Genomic DNA, 19,089 nt, shown 5'->3' on the forward strand with positions numbered 1-19,089 from the left:
CCCTATTAAAATATTTTAACATGATTTGGTTCCCTATTTCCTTCTAGTATATAAGAACTTTAAATTGAGGCATGGTCATGTATGCCTATAATCCCAGCACTTTGGGAGCACCCTGTGATTGTCTAAGACAAGACAATCACAATTTTGAGCCCTGCCTGAGTAACTTAATAGCTTAGTGAAATCCATCTCAAAATAAACTTATTTTTAAAAGGCTGAGAGGGAGTATAGAGTATACTCAGAGGGAAGGCCCTAGGCTCAATCCCTAGTACCATCACACACACACACACCTTTCAAAACATTCTGAATCTTGGCTTTGTCATACACTAGGTGACCATGGACAAGCTTACCTCTTTGTACTTCAGTGTAGTATAAAAAATATTTTCTCTTTGTCCTTGATTCCTGGCACAGAGCTCCTAAAACTCTTAGAACTTCCTGATAGGACTATATGTTATTCACAACGAGCCCCTGTCAATCACAGCAGAATTTATGCTAATGAGTAACTCATGGTGGGTCTTTTGATAGTTTCAAGGGAGGGAATGGCAAAGCCAGAAAAACCAAACTTGTATTCTGAGGGTATAAATTTTTTTATTACTTTATTTATTAATATTAAGAAGAAAAGGTAAAACAAATTTTCACAACAAAATAATGAAAAAGTAACAATTGTTAATAAATTACACAACATTATTTTAGTCACTCAAGTACAAAATAGGGGCATAAAAATTACTTCAATCAATATTAGCACAACCTTTCCTATTCAGTGAACTAAGTGACACTGATGGTATAACTAACTTGCACTTTTTTTCTTTTCCCTTCTATCCTTTCTCTTTTCTCCTATCTTAGTTTCTTCTTTTTATTAAACAGTTTCCTTCCATTTCACAGTGACTATTGTATATTTTGAACCTTATGGTTTCACATATGTCACTGTGGTGTGATGTTTTTCAATCATTCTGGGAAGATACACAGAAGGGGAATACCTGGGTTGAATGGGACCTCTAATCCTAATTTTTTGAGGAATCTCCACACTGATTTCCACAGTGTTTATACTAATCTACTCTCTAACCAACAGTTGTAAAGGGTTTCTTTTTGCCTACAGAACCAGGAGCATTTTTTATTGGTTGATATATTTTTTTTTTAAAAATTAAATGATTTTTTAATGAATAAGGGAGAGGATGAGATAAAAGGGGGCATAACAACATAACAATACAGGTTAAAGTATAACACTTTCAGCAACCTAGTGCTTCACCACCAAATAACCCGACTTAATAGTAGTTACCATAGAGTCTTTTTCTTTGAAATATTTGAATATAACTTCATATGCTATAGCATCAAATATATCAAGACTGTGTAACACCATTCAAGTGGATGAAAGCATTGTAGAGTATTTAGAACCAGCTAACAGAAAAAAAATAAAAAATAATCAAACTTGTATTCTGAGGGTATAAATTGGTACCATCCCTACCTGGACAAGGAAGAGAGAACTACAGATTGAGTTAAGTCACACGATCAATGGCTTAATCACATCTAGATAGGCAATATCATACAAAAAGCCTGGAACAAGTACCTGGGCAGCTTTGGGGTTGATGAAAATGATGGTGCCATCTCAGCTCCCTACCTTGGTCCCCTGCATCTTTTCCATTTGGCTATTTTTGAACTATATCTTACGCATTCCTGAGTTCTGTAGGTCATTCTAGCAAATTATCAATCCTGAAAGAGGAGAAGTCATGGTAACTTCTGAATTTATAATTGACTAGGTACAAGTGTGCATAACCTGGAGACTCCATTTGTAGTTTGTATCTAATGTGGAGGTAGCCTTGTGAGACTGAGCACTTAATTTATGGAGGGTACTTTGTGGGCTAACTCTGGGTGATTAGTGTCAGCATTGTGTTGAATTGTAAGATACCCAGTTGGTGCCAGAAAATTGTTACAACATGACATTTTCAGTTTCTCATCTTTAAAATAAACCTAAGAACATATTTTATAGGGTCATTATAAGGACTAAAGGAAGAATGAGAAAGGAATTTAATATACTTTTATTTTAACCTAGCACTTGGTAGCAGTATGTGAATGGTTACTTACAATTTTAAAATTTTTTCCTTTTTATCGGTACCGGGGATCAAACTCACGACTGCCTGCTTGCAAGGCAGACACATATGCCGCTGAGCTAAATCCCCAGCCCCACAATTTTAAAATTTTTTATAAGGGCATTTTTTTCATAAGATTATGAATTTCACTTTAAATGATTATATAACTGGATGGATATCTATTGGCAAACTTAACCAATTCTCTGTTGAACCTTTAAGATATTTTAAATTTTTATTGTATACATAAATTTTGGGCTGGGGATTTACACCAGTGGCATAAGCACCTGCCTGGCAAGCAAAGGTCATGAGTTTGATTCCCAGTACCAATAAATAAATAAATAAATATGTAATGCTTATAATTTTTTCATATTTTGGATCTTTTCTAAAGATAGATTTAAAAATGTTTTTATTTTACTCTATTTTTTTGTGAAGTGTAGGCTGGTCTTGAATTCACTATGGAGCCCAAATTGGCCTCGAACTTACTTTGGACTTCTTGCTTCAGACTCCCAAATTCTGGTATTACAAGCATGTGCCACTATGCCTGACAAGATAGATTTTTATAAAGAGAATTAATGCATTAAATCTTATTAATATTTTATGGCTCTTTGTACATAAGTTATTTCCCAAAGCCACTGTACTAATTTACATTGCCAACAAAGCAAACCATGTTTAAATCTACTACAGCAAAGATTTACAAACAAAACTTTGCCTTTGGATTATAGGGATCAATGGGGGGAGGGAGGGATAGAGGGTAGGAAATTCTAGAGGGTACTAATGTTTCATTTTGGTAAATAGCAACTTGAGTTAAATATATATAGATAGATAGATAAAGAGAGAGAGAGCAGTCTAATACTAAAGATGGGAAGAACTCAACTAAGAATAAAGAACAATTATTAAAAACAGTATTTTCCGGGGCTGGGGATTTAGCTCAGCGGCATAAGCACCTGCCTTGCTAGCAGGCGGTTGTGAGTTCGATCCCTGGTACAGATAAAAATGAAAAAGACAAAACAAACAAACAAAAAACAGTATTTTCCACTAGGCATGGTGGCATTATTGTGATTTCAGCTATTCTGGAGGATGAGGTAAGAGGATCACAAGTTTCAGCCCAGGCTGGGTAACCTAAAATAAAAAACAAAAAGGACTGCGGATGTAGTTCATTTGCCCAGTGTGTTCCAGGTCCTGGGTTCAATCCCCAGTACGAAGGAGGGGGATTAATAAATTATAGAAAAATGATAAATACCTTTTATATCCTGTCCCAACGTACACATACTCATAAACCACACACATAGGAGAACTAAAATTTAACAAAATATTTACCCTTACTATATATGATCCATTGATTTTCTCTCTCTCTGGTGTTTTGTTTTGTATTATACATTTGTTTGACCCAAGAGTCTGCTAAGTTACCTAGGATGGGCTTGAACTTGCAGTTCTTTTGCCCCAACCTCCTGATTAGCTGGAATTATAGGCTTTCACCAACTTGCCCAACTGCATTATTTTCTATCATTCCATTTCCCTTGGGGAAAAAAAGGTGTCATTCACAGGTGGTCTCATATAGTTTCAAAATCACTGTTTTAAATTTAATATATTGAGCTCATTTTAGAATAACTCACATCAATGCCCTGAATTTTTTTCATTCTGGCATAGACCAATTAAAGCCTGTAAGAACACTGAGAACCAATAAAGGAGAACCCAGAGATCTAGCTAGAAGTATAAGGAAGTGAATTCTTTTTTTCCTCTGGTGTTGGAATGAATCTTTTTGTTACAAATCCTTTTTTTTTTTTTTTTTTGGTTCCAGGGACCAAACTCATGACCTTGTGCTTGCCAGGCAGTGGCAGTGCCGTTGAGCTAAATCTCTGGCCCTTGCTATAAATTGTTTTATTAAACATTATCCTCTGGTTTCCTTTTTTAGTGTATAGGATGTTTATAAACTAGACCTTTGGAAGAGGGTGAGTCAACAGTTTTCCTATAAGTACATGATATCCAATGAGGCTCTCTTATCCATAGCAATTCTTTTCTAGCAATTTTCTAGAAGCCCTAGGGAAGAATGAACATCATTTCCCTAAGGACTGTCTCCTACAGGACAGCAAAAAGAGGGAGAGAGAAGGAAAAGCAGATCCCGCACCTGGAGACTGTGGTGACAAGGGGATAATACTAACAGGTGTCTCCTGCAGCACGGAAAGGTGGAAGAAAGCTAATCTTTCCAGCCAGGCTTTTGGCAGGTAGTGAGCCAGACAGACATGATCACTGCAGTTGTTCATTACCAAGCATGAAGAGTGCAGCTGCAGGCAATCATCAGGTAAACTGTGGTGCAAGTGGAATACTCTTGAGTCTCTGGACACTGAGCTCATTAGCAAAGCAACTATTTGAGCCTTTTCCTGAAGGAAGACTTGATATTGATAGGTGGGGGACATGCTTCCCACTTCGGAAAAGAGATAGGAGCAGGGGCTATTTTTAATACTTTCATAGAACACATCACTCTGAAGCTATTTTATTTACCTATTTGCATATTATCTGTCTTTCTACCCCTACTGGAATGTTAGCACTACAAAGGCAAAGACCTTTTGTTAACTGATGCATCTCTAACCTCTAAGACAGTGCCTGACATATAGAAAGATTTCAATAACTAAGTGATGAGTTAAAAATAATTCATCCTCCAAGATGAGTTCTCTGTGAGTGAAGGAGGTACCAGAGACCCTAAAAGACCCGATCCTTAGCAAGAGAGACAATGTGGTGGATAAGATCCAGGAGGGGTACAGTTAAGTTCTGCCAGTCTTTTCACTTCTTCTATTTCTGTATTTTAAAAGAAACAGAAGCTAGGATCCCAGTACTTGGGAGGCAGAGAGACAGGAGGACTGTGAGTTTGAGGCCAGCTTGGGTTACCTATTGAGTTCAAGTACAGCTTGGATTATACTATGGTCCTGTCTTCGAAAACTAAAAAAAAGTGGAGTTGGAGAAAGGAGAAAGGGAGAGAAAGGAGACGAGAAGGAGAGGAGAAGGGAAGGGAGAGAGGTGAGCGAGAGAGGGAGGGAAGGAAGAAGGAAAGGGGGGGAGAGAGAGAGAGCACAAGTGAGGCAGGCTTCTAAACCTAGCACTCAGGAGACTGAGGCAGGAGGACAGTGAAGCATGAGCACACAGCAAGACTGTCTCAAACAAACATAAAAAGTAGGAGCTCAGGATGTAAGCTCTGTGATTAAGCACATGCTTAGAATTTACCAGGCTATGTGTGGGCTTGATGCACCAAACAAACAAACCAAAAGCACAAAACAAAAAACAAATAAAAAGAAAGGGAAAAGGGAGAGAAAAAGGGCAAGAAAGTGGATGATTCCTACTTTGCTTGTATCAAAATGGAAGCACACATGAAATCACTTGGGAAACTGAAATGCTATTCAAATGATTGAATTGTGAACTGGGATGCCAAAAAACATGATAGTAATACAGCACAAGACCCACTATGTACGGACCTATTAATTTCATGAGCTATACTATGCATTTTGCACTCAGTTATCTCATTTTGATTTTATCACAACCTTCTAAGGTAGGTGATGTTAACCCTATTTCACAGGTGGACAGCTCATGAAGGTTTGATAACTTGATAAAAGCCAGAGAGTACAAGGTAAAACTGGGATTCAACACCTGGTCTGACAGATCCAGAAACATGGTGCTCTTGGTCATTCACTAATTCAGATGTCTGGATTTAGGCAAGTTAGTTTGGTCCCCTTTACTCTGTAAAATGAAAGGACTAGACCAGAACATCTCCAGGTTCTTCCACACTTGATATTTGCTGGTCTCTTCTGATTCCCACTCTAATCCAATTCCAAAACTTGGCCAGTGGATGGAAATAGGCTGGGTGAAGGTGTGGGGGAGTGATAATAATCCAGACCTTTCATTGTCCTAGTTAGCATCCCTTTTTTAGAAGAGGAAGAGACCTAAATATTTACAGTCCTGCCTGTATCCTAGGTCAGTCCGTCCAAACACTCACTCAGGTACTGCCTGTGCCTGGATCTCTTTTAACCTTACAAGTAGGGGTCAAAGTCTGCGGGAGGGATGCGAAGGGTCAGTCTCGCGGTCAACCCGGAGCCCCAGCCCATCTGGACCCCCAGCCGGGCGCCGCCTCTGCCCGCCCGAGCAGTCCCAGGACCCCTCCACACTGGTGCTTTCCCTCGGTCGGGATCCCAATTCTTGCTTCAAGGGGCTGCAGAGACCCAGTGAGATAAGTACCTGGACATCGGTGGGACGCTCGCTACCGCGCTTTCTCGGCTCCCAGAAAAGAGAGGGGCATCTCTACTCTCTCCCGGAGGCGCTGGGGACAAGTGGCGGCTACACGGCTGCGTCTAGGTGCTGCGGATCCTGCAGCCGCCGGGACCCGGCGTTCTGGGCCGAGCCCCTATCACTTCAGTCGCGCTTCGCGCCCGCGGGCTTCTCCCGGCCCCAACCGAACCTCTTGGTTCCTCACCTCTGACTCCCGACGCTGGTTGCGGAACGCTTCCCGACCCTTGGGCGCCGCAGACTTCCCTTTGCCGTTGTCATTGCCATTGCCATTGGCAGGCAGACTCCCTGCCCCGGGGGCCGCTAGGTCCTCCATGTGGCTGGTCCGCGGCTCTCTTCTGCCACCCGGCGCTCTGTGGCCCGGGCGACCCCGCTGCCGCGCGCCCAGAGCCAAACCCCACCCTCCCCGTCCTTATTGGCTGTGGCTGCTCGATTCGGCCCCGCCCCGCAGCGCGATTGGCTGCGCGACGACTCGGAGCGGGACTTGGAGGATGTGGGGGCTCTTTCAAGGAATATCCCACTCCTTTTATCCTCCTTATTTCTGCAGTGTCGTCGGTAACCAGAGAGTCCTGGGTGGCTTCCCGCCCTGCCTTTCGAACACTGGGCTTTGAATGCGGGCAGGTTAGCTCTTTGTTTCTCGCAAGGTACCTTAGCACCCACCCCTCCCAGAAAGCTACCTTTTCTGGGAGCTCTACACTCCGCCCCCTGCTCCACTGCAGCAGACCCAGACCCCCCAAATCGCAGCCGGAGGACCCGTCCACAACCTACTTGGAAGCAAGGAAGGCCAGGATCACTGCAAGAAACGAAAGACTTGGTATTTTTGAGAGCTTTCTAAAGAAAATGAATCCAGCCTGGAGAGAGGGCTGGCTAGGAGACTGGCGGTGAGGGGTATGATGGGGGTGTTTTTTACTTCTCTGAAATTGCGGATGCCTTTGAGGGCTGCTAGTGGTTATCTGCCTTTCTCTGCTGTACGGACAGCTTCTTAATGTTGGGAACAGACAGTAACCCTCAGGCTCACCCATCCCCACCCTTTGTCTTCCTCTCTTTCCCTGTCTAAGATCCTTTCCAAAAATGTTTCTAGATATTACCAGGGCAGTGGAGGCTGTGCAGTCTGTCGGTGGTCTGTCTCTAGACTTTATCTAACAAGAGCAGCTTGTAGTAAATATTTGGCAGTTAGTTCTGGCTGACTAATGGAAGTCCCAGAAAAGCAGGTGGAAGGGAATGGGTGAGACCAAATCTCCTATCCAAGGCCAGGTTGCTTTAGAAAGGGGAGAAGCGGGATTGAACGTGCTCTGTGCCAGGCGTTGCACTAGAAGCTTTCTAGATATCATATCTCTTCTGATAGGTTATTTTTACGAATTCATTATCACTGATGAGAAAACTAGGACTCATAGAATACTGCTCGTTCTTACGATGCCTTGCAACTGCGAATATCTTGTACCTTGTCTCAGTGTTCAGAGGGTGTTGTTCTTTGAAGGAAACTTTTGTTCTTGCTTGACTCCTTCCTTACAGATTCTAGTTATCACACCCTCCTCCTACTCTAGAAAAAAAAATTTTTTTTTTTTTAGTCATCCTTACCCCTTTCAGTATGTGTTAGTGTCAAATCAACTTTGCTGGAATTCAAATCAGCATTTCCCACCATTTTTCAAAAACAAGGAGCCCAAAATTATTTACCCTTTCCATATGGTAGGGATGAGTACATTCCTTTCTAATCATGTCTCCCTCACTCTTCCCTCTGCTAGTTGGTAGATGATGAATCAAAGCAGGCTTGAGAGACAGCACTCCTTGGAAATTTCTGGGTTTCTTTTTGTCTTGAGTTCCCAACATCTTACTCCTCAGCTCCTCCATTTTCCCTTTCCTCTCTGAATCTTATTCCTACTTACAAAATAGCATGGATGGGAGTATAGCCAAGTTTCACAACCTCTACTATTGAGATTTTGGGTTGAAAAATTATGGTGGGGGGTCACTGTCCTATTCGTTATAGGATCAGGCCTTTCCTCGGAGATGTCAGTAGTACCCACTTCTTGGTTGTGACAATCAAAAAATATTTCTAGATATTACAAAATGTCTCCTGGGGAGCAAAACCTCTGTCGAAATCCCCTGGTTCACAGAACTGAACTGATGTGTATTGTAGTTCCAAGAAAGTTCTTGGCTCAAGGCCTAAACTATTTGATTTTGGAATTTTCCAGAGTAAAGTTTGTTAAATTCTTAAAAACTTACACTCTGAATTAAAATTCACAATCCGTATCTACCTCATCATCACTTTGGTGTGATAAAACTGCCATAGTACATACAGGCCATTGGGTTTTTCTTTCTTTTTTTTTTAAATTGGTACTGGGGATTGAACTCACTGCTGTCTGCTTACAAGGCAGGCGCGTATGTCACTGAGCTAAATCCCCAGCCCCTAGGCCACTGGGTTTTTCACTAAAAATAATCATGTATTTTATTTTTTTCAACACTTCCCCTTCTAAGTAGTCAGAGCTCTAGGATTAACAAGCCCAGAACTTCATATTTTTTGAAGTTGCCATTTTTTTTTTTTTTTTTTATTGGTACCGGGGATCGGACTCACAACCATGCGCTTGCAAGGCCGGCGCTTATGCCACTGAGCTAAATCCCCAGCATATTCTTTTGAACTTCATCAGTCAGTAGTATCTCCAACAGTAGTAGAAATCCCCACATGGCCAGTTTTGAGGCCTTGTTGCTTTTTTTGTCCCTTGAGGTAAGGGGACATGATTTATTGGAAGGATAGAGGACAGCATTTAGACCCCCTCTAGTATCTATCTAAAGTCAATTTCTGAGCCTAGAGGTTTATAGGGCTTACTTTCAAAGAACAGATTTGAAAAACTGGTGCTATGGAGAATGCAAAGAAATCATGATCTTTTCAACAGTCCAGCAGTATGGAAGAGAGTAAAGATCAGCTATCTATCTGCTCAATATAGGTACTGATGCTCAGGATTTAGAAGATATTTGAGGAGTAAGCCGGGTGTGGTGGCTCACGCCTGTAATCCCAGTACTCGGGAGGCTGAGGCAGGAGTTTGAGACCAGCCTAGGCTACAAAGTGAACCCAAGGATAGCCTGAACTGCACAGCAAAGCCCTGTCTCAAAAAAAAACAATAAAATAAAATAAAATAAAATAAAAGGAAGATATCTGAGAAAAAAAATGAAAGTGATGAGAAACCACAGATTAACTGAAAACTTTGAAACCATGAAATTAGCACACATTAAATTTCTTTTAGCTTATTTGCTAGTGAGGGTAGGTTGATCTACAAACAAGTCTTCTTATTTTGCAGAGACACCTCTAGGGCTGGGTTATTTTAAATTTATTTAAAAACCTACACTACCAGTATTTCCCTTGTCCTGTATCTTAGGTTTCATCCCAAAACTCAGGCTGCTGGCAGAGAGTTGAAAGTATAAATAGGTACAGTTACAAGGATCAAACGTACTCCTTTTGTCATTTGAGGTCAAATATTTGATTAAATAGAAGCACCTAACATGACGATGCTTGAGAATATAACACAGGAAGTCTTAAAGTACCTTGTTTTTGAGGATATGAGGCAGTTCGGGTAAGGAGGAAAAGGATATAACATTCTCCTTCCCCTGTAAAAGGCAAGTGTGGATGTAATGACTTGATGGAGGCTGTAGGACCCCCAAACCGAGACAAGAAAGTAATGTTAATAAACAGGGTGTGTGAGGGGCTGGGGATTTAGCTCAGCGGCATAAGTGCCTGCCTTGCAAGCAGGCAGTCGTGAGTTCGATCCCTGGTACCAATAAAAAGGAAAAAGACAAAAAAAAAAAAAAATAGTAATAAACAGGGTGTGTGAGATTCCTTAAGCTGTTGTCATACAATAAAATATTAAATCTCTACCCTGTAAGGTATGCATTGACCATTTTACAGGCAAGAAAACTGAGGCTTTTATTGGTTATAGAATTTGGGCAAATTATACAACTTGGCAGAGCTGGGACTCAAATCCAAATTTAGCAGCCAGGCATAGTGGGCCATGCCTGTAATCTCAGCATTTGGGAAGCTGTGGCAGGATTGTGACAAGTTCAAGGTCAGCCTGGGCTACATAGTGAGTTAAAAACCAGCCTGAACTATATAGCGAGACCCTGTTTTAAAAACAACAACAAAAAAATTTCAAATTAGCCTGATTCAAGGCCCAAGGTCTTTCTATAATTCTATGAGGTAGGGAAACATGCCTAACAGTGGGCAGCCTGGGCTGACCTTGTGAGTCTAGAACTAAAACCAACACACTTGTTCCATTCTTCACAAAAGAGGAATCAAACTCTGCTGGAGGGGAACAAATCCAACCTGCTGACTCATGGCCTTCATTGCTAGCAGCTGCATTCTCTTAACTGGAATGGCACCAGCTTGAGACACTACCAACTGCCCAGACTATTCTAGTCCTACGGTTCTCATTTAAATAAATAGCAGTCAAAATGGCAGAAGATTCTGATAGGGAAGAACACCTCTTGCCCACAAGATGTAGAACTAGTTTAGGTTTTTAACTGAAGAAGAAAGCTACGGGGGGGAAGGGGGGAAGGAATAAGAAAGCTATCCTATTGCTAATGAGAAAAAAGAGGCAACAGGATTCATTTTCTATTTAGTCAGGTTACCTAATTTAGGGACAAACCTCTGCCTATTTATTTCTTCCCTTGCCTGGATATAACTGGGTCCTCAGTGTCTGGGTCTTTTGATCCCAAGTTGTGGGGATGCTGACTTCCTGCACTCTCTAGTTAAGGGCAGCATACAGAGAGCTTGAGGGGTGTAGAACCATACTTCCATATCTCAGCCTACAACCTCTAATCCTCAACTCCCCAAGGTAGTAGTTCTTTACACGCAGGAGTTAGGGCATATGTCATGCTGGGATAAAGTGGTAGGAGGGGCCAGATATTTATTAGTGGAGTGACCCAGAATGGAACAAGGATCTTCAGGAATGATCACTCAAACTGTCTACTGGAAACTGTTTCAGCTTTAACATTCTTACCCTTACAGCAGGCTCCCTCAAGCTTGTCCAGCCTTAGCTCTGGATTCCTAGTTTACAGAAGCAAGAATCCAAAATAAGAACTCATTTTAAGAATATTTTATTTGTCTTTTGAGATTACATAGTCATTATTGCTGATCAAATACAATCATTTAGACAAAGATGTCCAAGAGCTCAGAAATAGCGATCCTTAGAGGTTTCTTTCCTTTCAGTAAGATGACAATGAGAACTAGATGATTAGTTTTATATATATTTATATATAAGTATATATAGCTTAGGACTCCACATATAATTTGCTGGTGTTGCCTATTTTATTTTCATAATTTTTCTTTATTAAAAAAGCTTAATGCAACAATGCATTTTTATTTAATTTATTTTTTAAACCATGACTAAGTTAATTTTGAGAAAACCACAGGAGCAGCAATTTTAGATCTGTTCAAAGAAAAGCCAAGCAGCAAAAAAGCTTTGCAGGAGTTTTGGCCATGGGGAGCCGTGCTCAGATTGGAAGTAGGTTGGGAGGGAGAAGGGCACAGGAAAGGTAGAAGTCTTTTTTTCTAAATGAGAAAAAGGAAACTGAATATTCCCATTAAGAAGGCAAAAAGACCTTGAAACTAGCACAAATTCATTGTAAATAAAATGGTATGTATTCCCACAGGCCAGGACCACACACAGCCTTCTTCCTCGTGCCCCCTATTAGCTAAGATGCATCTAAGGTGAGCGGCTGGAGGAAAAAAAGACATATTTGCTCTGATTCCAAAGGCAGTGAGAATAATAATCAGATCCAACACTAAGATTAACCCAGACAGGAGGCCTAGGGTTTTTCCTTCTTAATGGTTGATGACAGAGGGAGAAAGGGAGGAGGAAAGGGAAAGAGGAAGGAGGGACAGGGAGAGAGAGATCATCTGAAGCTCAGAGGCAAATACTTCACCATGGGCAGCAACACTGGCAGCTAACTTAGAAGCCCTTGTGGTTCTTTTACTATTTGAAGTGAGTTTCTTCATAATAGTGAGGCAAAATATAGTAAGTTCTTTAGAGACCAAGGCTTTGCTGAGAAACAGCAGATTGATTTTTGGTCTAAGAACATAATAGGCTAGAATCCAGATACTTGCCTAATGGAATCAGCGTTGAACATGAGATAAGGTGCAGAGACCTGAATCTTGCTAAAGAGATTCAATTAATATAAAACTCAGAACTGGAGAGGCAATAGAATTGAGAAGACTAGTGGAATTGTTAGCATTTATTGTCTTCCTTATAAAAAAGAATGTAGCTATGTATGTGGTACTGCTGAGACCTCTGAAGAACTATGGGTGAGCTTGTATACTATTTCATGAGATAAACAGCCATTTACCCAAGCTCTACCTCCCTATCTTCAAAAGTAAGGGCACTTCCAGACTACTCCAAGGGTGAATGTTAAGACCCAAGAAGTTGGTGAGGACAGAGGTAGGGGAGAAGGATCAGGATAGGAAGGTTATAGTGATTCTGGGTGGTATGGTGTTTCCATGAATCACTTTAGTCCTGAGACTTTGAAGCAGACCAGCATAAGAAAAAAAAAAGGGCAAACTAACATGAGAGTGTTAAATATAGTTGGCTGCAGGAAGAGAGACTCATTTCAAGATTCCTATAGTCAACCTAAACTTTCTGGTTCCCTCAGCAACTGAGTCTCTGAAAGGAATTCAACTCTTACATGGAATATAAAATCTCAGGCTGCTCATATTATTAAAATTTTTTTATAATTCTGTAATTACTCAAGAAACTATCTCTGAAACCAAAACCTGAAATAAGAGGTCAGATCATAAAGATACCTGCAGAGAAAACAGATCAGCTTGCCATCAATGACAATGGTCAGAAGGGTGAATGTCTGAGAGGTTCAAACTAGCCAAACTAGCTTTGATCATCTGCAGAGCTTATAGTGTCATCTCTTTATCTGTCAGCCAGTCAAGCTGCAAAGTCTTTCCAGAGAAAAACATATCTGCTTCTTTAGAGTGTCAAGCTGTCGGCCTGAAAGGGCTGTCCCATTTCCAAGTCCTTGGGAAAGTATGCCTTTCCCTTTCAGTTTGAGAAATAGTTTTAGGCAGTAACAGGAAATTTCAGGAAGCAGTATTCTACAACAAGCCCTCCTTTTCTGAGACAGCATCAATCTGGAGGGGACAGAGGGGGCTTCCTGGGAAACTCCATTAAATGACAGGGAAGCAAAACTGGGTTCCAGTGGAGCTGGTTCCCACTTCCTGAGCAGGATTTGGTGGGGTTAGAAAGATGGCAAACCATATGGCTGACAGACACCAGAGCTGTTGAGGCAATCATGAAGGAACATCTGTCTCAGAACCAGAAAGCATGAAAATATCCAAGAAGATAGCGTTGGGGGTGAAGGAGGAGACCTCAGCAGGCACACGCACAGGCTTAGCTGAGTTTCTGGTGCAGCTTGCCAACGCCTTAGCACTCCTTCCTTACAAGCCTTTTTTATTTAAAAAAAAAAAAAAAAAAAAAAAAAAAGCAGTGATAGTGATGGTCAAGGCTGGGAAACTAGCCATGTGAATTTGGTGGCTTCCAAAAGGCCTCATCTGGGGAATGGCAAAAGCTGAGAAAGGCAGCTGCTGAAAATTTATTCCAGAAAACCCCAGAGAAGGAGGAGTCTGGAATCCCTGGGCTAAATCCTGAGCCAGCACAAGAGAAAAATGGCCACTGCTGAGGATTCAGTGGGGTGGGGGGTGATGTGAAGGATGTATTAGGAAAGGTTACCCCATTGTTTTTCTTTCCTCAGTCTGTCCTCTGTGGCTCTCATGGCCCTTGGAGCAGTAACCACACTCTGGGCCAAGGCTACAGGCACAGGAATCTAGATTTTAATAAATAAATAACCTAACACACAGGGTGAGCACGGCGGGCAGCTCTGATCAGAGAAGCAGCTTGCTGGGTTCTTCTTGGATAGTAATGGAGAAAAGGCTTGGAACTCTATTCCTTAAAACTTCTGGCTTGAGTTACAGGAACTTAATACCTGGAGGGAAAAAGAAAGAAGAGAGGGTGATGTTATCAGCTAGTGGAAGACACGGGAACATGAAGAGCCTGTCCAAAGGTGTAATAAAGAACCAGAAGCCTTTTTGGACTATAGATAATTGTGGTTCCTTTTTACCTTTGTGAATAGGGGTCAGTACATCTTGGGAAGGGGAATATTACTTAATGTTTGAGGAAGGTCTCAAAGTGTTCTTTGCAAGTGAGCTGAAGGGGAGCCAGTTTATTTTCTGAGTTCATGTAAATGTATGTGATGGGAGACACAAATGTCAATTCTAGTATAGGAAGCTTTCACCACCTAGGCCTCCCTGATTTTTGGGGAGCCCAAGACACCTGTAGTAATTAGGCTTGAAGGGCCCATTCTTGTTGAGTCCCAGATACTTGGCCTGTTCATCTGTCAGCTCTGTCAGGTGGGCATCGAAGGTAGGCAGGTGTAGACTTGCCACATACTCATCTGGAATAGACCACAGAAGTCCTGGTATAAGCATTCATCTCTCCTATCTCGCTATTCTTCACTCCTCAGATAAGGACTTAAACATTTGGAAAACACTTTCAGATTCCTGGAGCAGAGTAAAACATGCTTAACTGTTGCTTATTGGCTTTCAATCCTAAGGAATGGTTGCCTTCAGCTTTAATCCCAGTGCCTTTTAAAGCCATAACGGCTCTTCTTTACCATCTCTTTCAGCCTTGAACCTTTCCTTCTCCTCAAGAAAGGTGAAAGCATGGGGTTTAAAAGGAAGAATGAGATAGTGAGCAGACTAAGAAATGGGAAGCTCCAACCTTAATTTTGCCCTGGACTCTATACTTCAGGTCAATCAGAAAAGCTAACACCTTGAGAAAATTAGAAAGTTTTGACTGAAATGAATACTATGCAGGGTTTTTTTTTTTTGTTTTGTTTTAGTTTTTTTTTTTTTTTTTTTTTTTTTTTTTGTCTTTTTCCTTTTTATCGGTACCAGGGATCGAACTCACGACCGCCTGCTTGCAAGGCAGGCACTTATGCCACTGAGCTAAATCCCCAGCCCGTTTTAGTATTTTTTTTTTTTGGTACCAGAGATCAAATTCACAACCTTGCACTTGTGAGCAGGTGTTTGTACCACAGCTAAATCCCCAGCCTGTCTCTTTCTTTGACACGGTGTTTCACTATGTAGTTCAGGTTGGCCTTGAACTCACTTTGTAGCCCAGAGTGGACTCAAACTCATAGCAGTCCTCTTGCTTTAGCCTCCTGAGTGCTGGGATTACAGGCATGTGCACCTGGTCTTTTTTTGAGACACAGTTTCATTGTGTAGTCTCAGCTTGTCTTCAACTCACTATGGAAGCCAGGCTGGCCTCAAATTTATGGCAAGCCTCCTGTCCCACCCTCCCAAGTGCTGGGATTACAGGTGTGAGTTGCCTCACCTGGCTCTGCTTTTCATACTCTTACTTCTTCTATGTATTCCAGCCTGGTCTTGAACTCACTTTGTAGCCCAGGCTGCCCTCAAACTCAGCAATCCTCCTGCCTCCAGAGTGCTGGGATTATTGGTGTGTGCCACTACACCGGGCTAGTACTCCTTAGGAGTTTCTGTTTATAGTCTATTATCTCAATGTGCTTTGTTACTCAAAATATTCAGAGTATTCTTATATATTTGTTTGGTTTTCCCAACTTCATTATATAATCAGAATATGGACTATATATTTTATATCCTTTTAAATTGTCTGTAAAGAGAAAATACAACTTCTCTTTTTATTTTATTTTATTTTATTTTATTTTATTTTATTTTATTTTTGGTCTTTTTCCTTTTTATTGGTACCGGGGATCGAACTCATGACTGCCTTCTTGCAAGGCAGGCACTTATGCCGCTGAGCTAAATCCCCAGTGCCGAGAAAATATAACTTCTAACAGTTGCTGAAATAAAACTAAGAGCTGATTTATTCCTGATCTTTGTCTGAGGGGTTTATATCATACTGTAACATTCAGATACTTTTTTTTTTTTGGTCTTTTTTCTTTTTATCAGTACCGGGGATCGAACTTACAACTGCCTGCTTGCAAGGCAGGTGTTTATGCCGCTGAGCTAAATCCCCTGCCCCCAACATTCAGACACTTTAAAATTTTAATGTTTCTTTTATATCAACACCCACAAAACTAAAACTTTTGATAGAAGTACTTCTAGACCCTTTGGTAGTAGCAATGGTTCTAACATTCATTGGAAGGTGTATTTTGAAAGTCAGGGCTATTTTAACAGTTTAGAACTGGAATAAATCAGATGCCAAAAGGTAAGAGATGATAGGGAAATCTTTTTTGGTTTCCTCCTTTGATATTCTTGCATACAATATACTTTACGACAGGAAATCCTCAAACTTCAGGGACAGGTAAGCTAAATCACAGCAAAATGTAAGAAATTCACTGTGGCAACCCATGTGGAAAATGGGATAAATTAAATGTGAACAAAACCTAAGAATCCTAGCTCCTATTGTATAAAATAAAGATACCTTTATTTTTTTTACCCCCAAGCTTCCTTTAGATTCTGATTCTGAACTACTCTGGTAAGAATAGGGAAGAAAGAGTACATGCTTACCCATTTTCTTGGGTAACAGGTACACATCCTGCTTGTATCGACCCTCAGGAGCATTGTAAAGCTCTATCAAGGCGAGAGCCTAGAAAAGCAGACAGGTGGATACTGACAGAGTGTTCACAGCAGGCTACCCTGTGTCTAGTGAAACACTGCTAGTCTGAGCCCCTCTCCTGCCACTGCTGTTCACTTCAGAGGCCTTACCTGAGTAGTTGCAGTGATTGAGAGCACAAATGTAGGCACTGTGGAGCAGCTTAGGTTCAGCAAACGGCCCTAGTGATGAAAGGTGAAGACACAGAGGGGTTATGGGGGCTGCTGGCCTTTGAGAAATAAAAGAAGAGCAGGACTGCTGTTCTCCAAACCCTTCCAACAAACATTCCTGGATAAAAAGCAGATGTTCAATGCTAGGAATGGATAACTTTTTGAGGCAGTCTTGCTATGTAGTTCAGGCTGGGACTGAAATCACTATATAGTCCAGATGGGCCTCAAACTCATAGCAATTTCCTGCCTCAGTCTCTCCAGTGCTGGGATTATAGGCATGTATGACCATGCCTGGTAACTTTTTTTTTTTTTGAGACAGGGTTTTGCCATGTAGTTCAGGCTGACCTTAAACTTGCTTACGTAGATCAGGCTGGCCTTAAATTCACAGCAATCCTCCTACCTCAGCCTCCCAAGTGCTGGGATTATACGCATGCACCACCATATCCACCTTTGTTTTGTTTTTTGAAGTGCTTAAAAAAATGTTTTATTTTAAACTTACGTTTAACACTTCAGAGGCTGAGGCAGGAGGATTGCTATGAGTTCAAGGTCAGCTTGTACTACAAAGTGAGTTCAAGGCCAACCTGAACTGCACTATAGAACCCTGTCTCAAAAAGAAAAAAATAAATAAAATTTATTTTTAAACCAATACATAAAAACAAAAATTGAACATATTTATAGGGTACCATGTGATGTTTCAATTCACACATATATAATATTTAAATCAGGTGAGCACATCTGTCTCTAACATTTGTCATTTTTTCATTTTGATATTCAAAATCTTTTTTTTGCTTTTTAATATATATATATCTCACTTCACCGTAGTTACCCTACTATCAATAACACACCTTAAACATCTCACTTCTATCTATGACTTAGTATGCACTGATCTGCTTCCTCTTATCCCTCCTTTTCTGCTACTACTATTCCCAGCCTCTGGTGATGTCCATTATACTCTCAGCTTCCAAGAGATCAAGTTTTTTTTGTTTGTTTTGTTTTGTTTTTGGGACAAGGTCTCACTGTGTAGCTCAGGTTTGCTTTGAACTGGTGATCCTCCCACTGCAGTCTCCCAAGTGCTGGGACTACAAGTGTGTACCACTGTACCTGGCCTAGATCAATTTTTTTAGATTCCATATGAGTAAAATCATATTATAGTACTTATTTTTCTTTTTCTGACTTACTTCACTTAGTACAATGATCTATGTTGTTGCAAATGACAGGATCATATCCTTTTTAGGACTGAATAATATTCCACTGTGTATATATACTCATCTTTTCATTATCCTTTCATCACTGAGGGACACTTAAGTTGTCTGCATTTTTTGGATGCGGTGAACAGTACTACAATAAAAAGGGGAGTATGGATGTGTCTTTGCTGATTTCACTTCCTTTGGTTATATACTCAGTAGTGGGACTGCTGGAATATGTGGCGGTTCTATTTTTAATTTTTTTTAGGAACTTGCAAATTGTTTTCCATGGGGCTGGGGATTTAGCTCAGCGGCATAAGCACCTGCCTTGCAAGCCCGTAGTCATGAGTTCGATCCCTCTTACCAATAAAAAAAAGGAAAAAAAATTGTTTTCCATAATGGCTGTACTAATTTATATTAGAGTGTAAGTGTTTCTTTTCTCCATGTATCTGCCAGCATTTGCTATCTTTTGCCTTTTCATAATGACCATTCTTATCGCACTGAAGTGTTAATTTACATTTTCTGTCTTTTTTTTTTTTTTTCATTTTTTTTTATCGGTACCGGGGATCGAACTCACGACCGCCTGCTTGCAAGGCAGGTGCTTATGCCGCTGAGCTAAATTCCCAGCCCCAATTTACATTTTCTGATGATTCATGGTAACCATATTTCTCATGTACTTGTTGGTCATTTATGTTTTCTTTCTGCTACTTAAATGAAACCACTGAAAATTCTGGAAAATTTGGTAAAGATATTAGGTAAACAA

General features: G+C 40.8%; 2 protein-coding genes across 8 annotated transcripts in view; both read right to left on the reverse strand.

Annotated features, from left to right (window-relative positions):
* The window catches only part of Strip2 (striatin interacting protein 2), a 47,515-nt gene extending 40,786 nt beyond the window's left edge, over nt 1-6,729 (reverse strand). The window contains exon 1 of one of the 2 annotated variants that reach the window (XM_003475188.5): nt 6,538-6,729. In XM_003475188.5, the coding sequence (XP_003475236.2) occupies nt 6,538-6,666 (129 nt within the window). In that variant the 5' untranslated portion in view covers nt 6,667-6,729. The remainder of the gene's footprint in view (nt 1-6,537) is intronic. The other variant, XM_063240852.1, reaches the window with a different exon arrangement.
* Nucleotides 6,730-11,416: 4,687 nt separating this feature from the next.
* Nucleotides 11,417-19,089, reverse strand: part of Ahcyl2 (adenosylhomocysteinase like 2) — a 208,659-nt gene continuing 200,986 nt past the window's right edge. For all 6 annotated transcript variants that reach the window (XM_063240862.1, XM_063240860.1, XM_063240877.1 and 3 more), the window contains exons 14-17: nt 17,086-17,154; nt 16,888-16,966; nt 14,669-14,789; nt 11,417-14,321 (exon numbers count right to left, since the gene is read on the reverse strand). In XM_063240862.1, coding sequence (XP_063096932.1) covers nt 14,315-14,321; nt 14,669-14,789; nt 16,888-16,966; nt 17,086-17,154 — 276 coding nt within the window. In that variant the 3' untranslated portion in view covers nt 11,417-14,314. The remainder of the gene's footprint in view (nt 14,322-14,668; nt 14,790-16,887; nt 16,967-17,085; nt 17,155-19,089) is intronic.

This window comes from Cavia porcellus, unplaced genomic scaffold, assembly GCF_034190915.1.
Source record: "Cavia porcellus strain 051 isolate PalLab524CR breed Dunkin Hartley unplaced genomic scaffold, mCavPor4.1 scaffold_2, whole genome shotgun sequence".
Classification (NCBI taxonomy): Eukaryota; Metazoa; Chordata; class Mammalia; order Rodentia; family Caviidae; genus Cavia; species Cavia porcellus.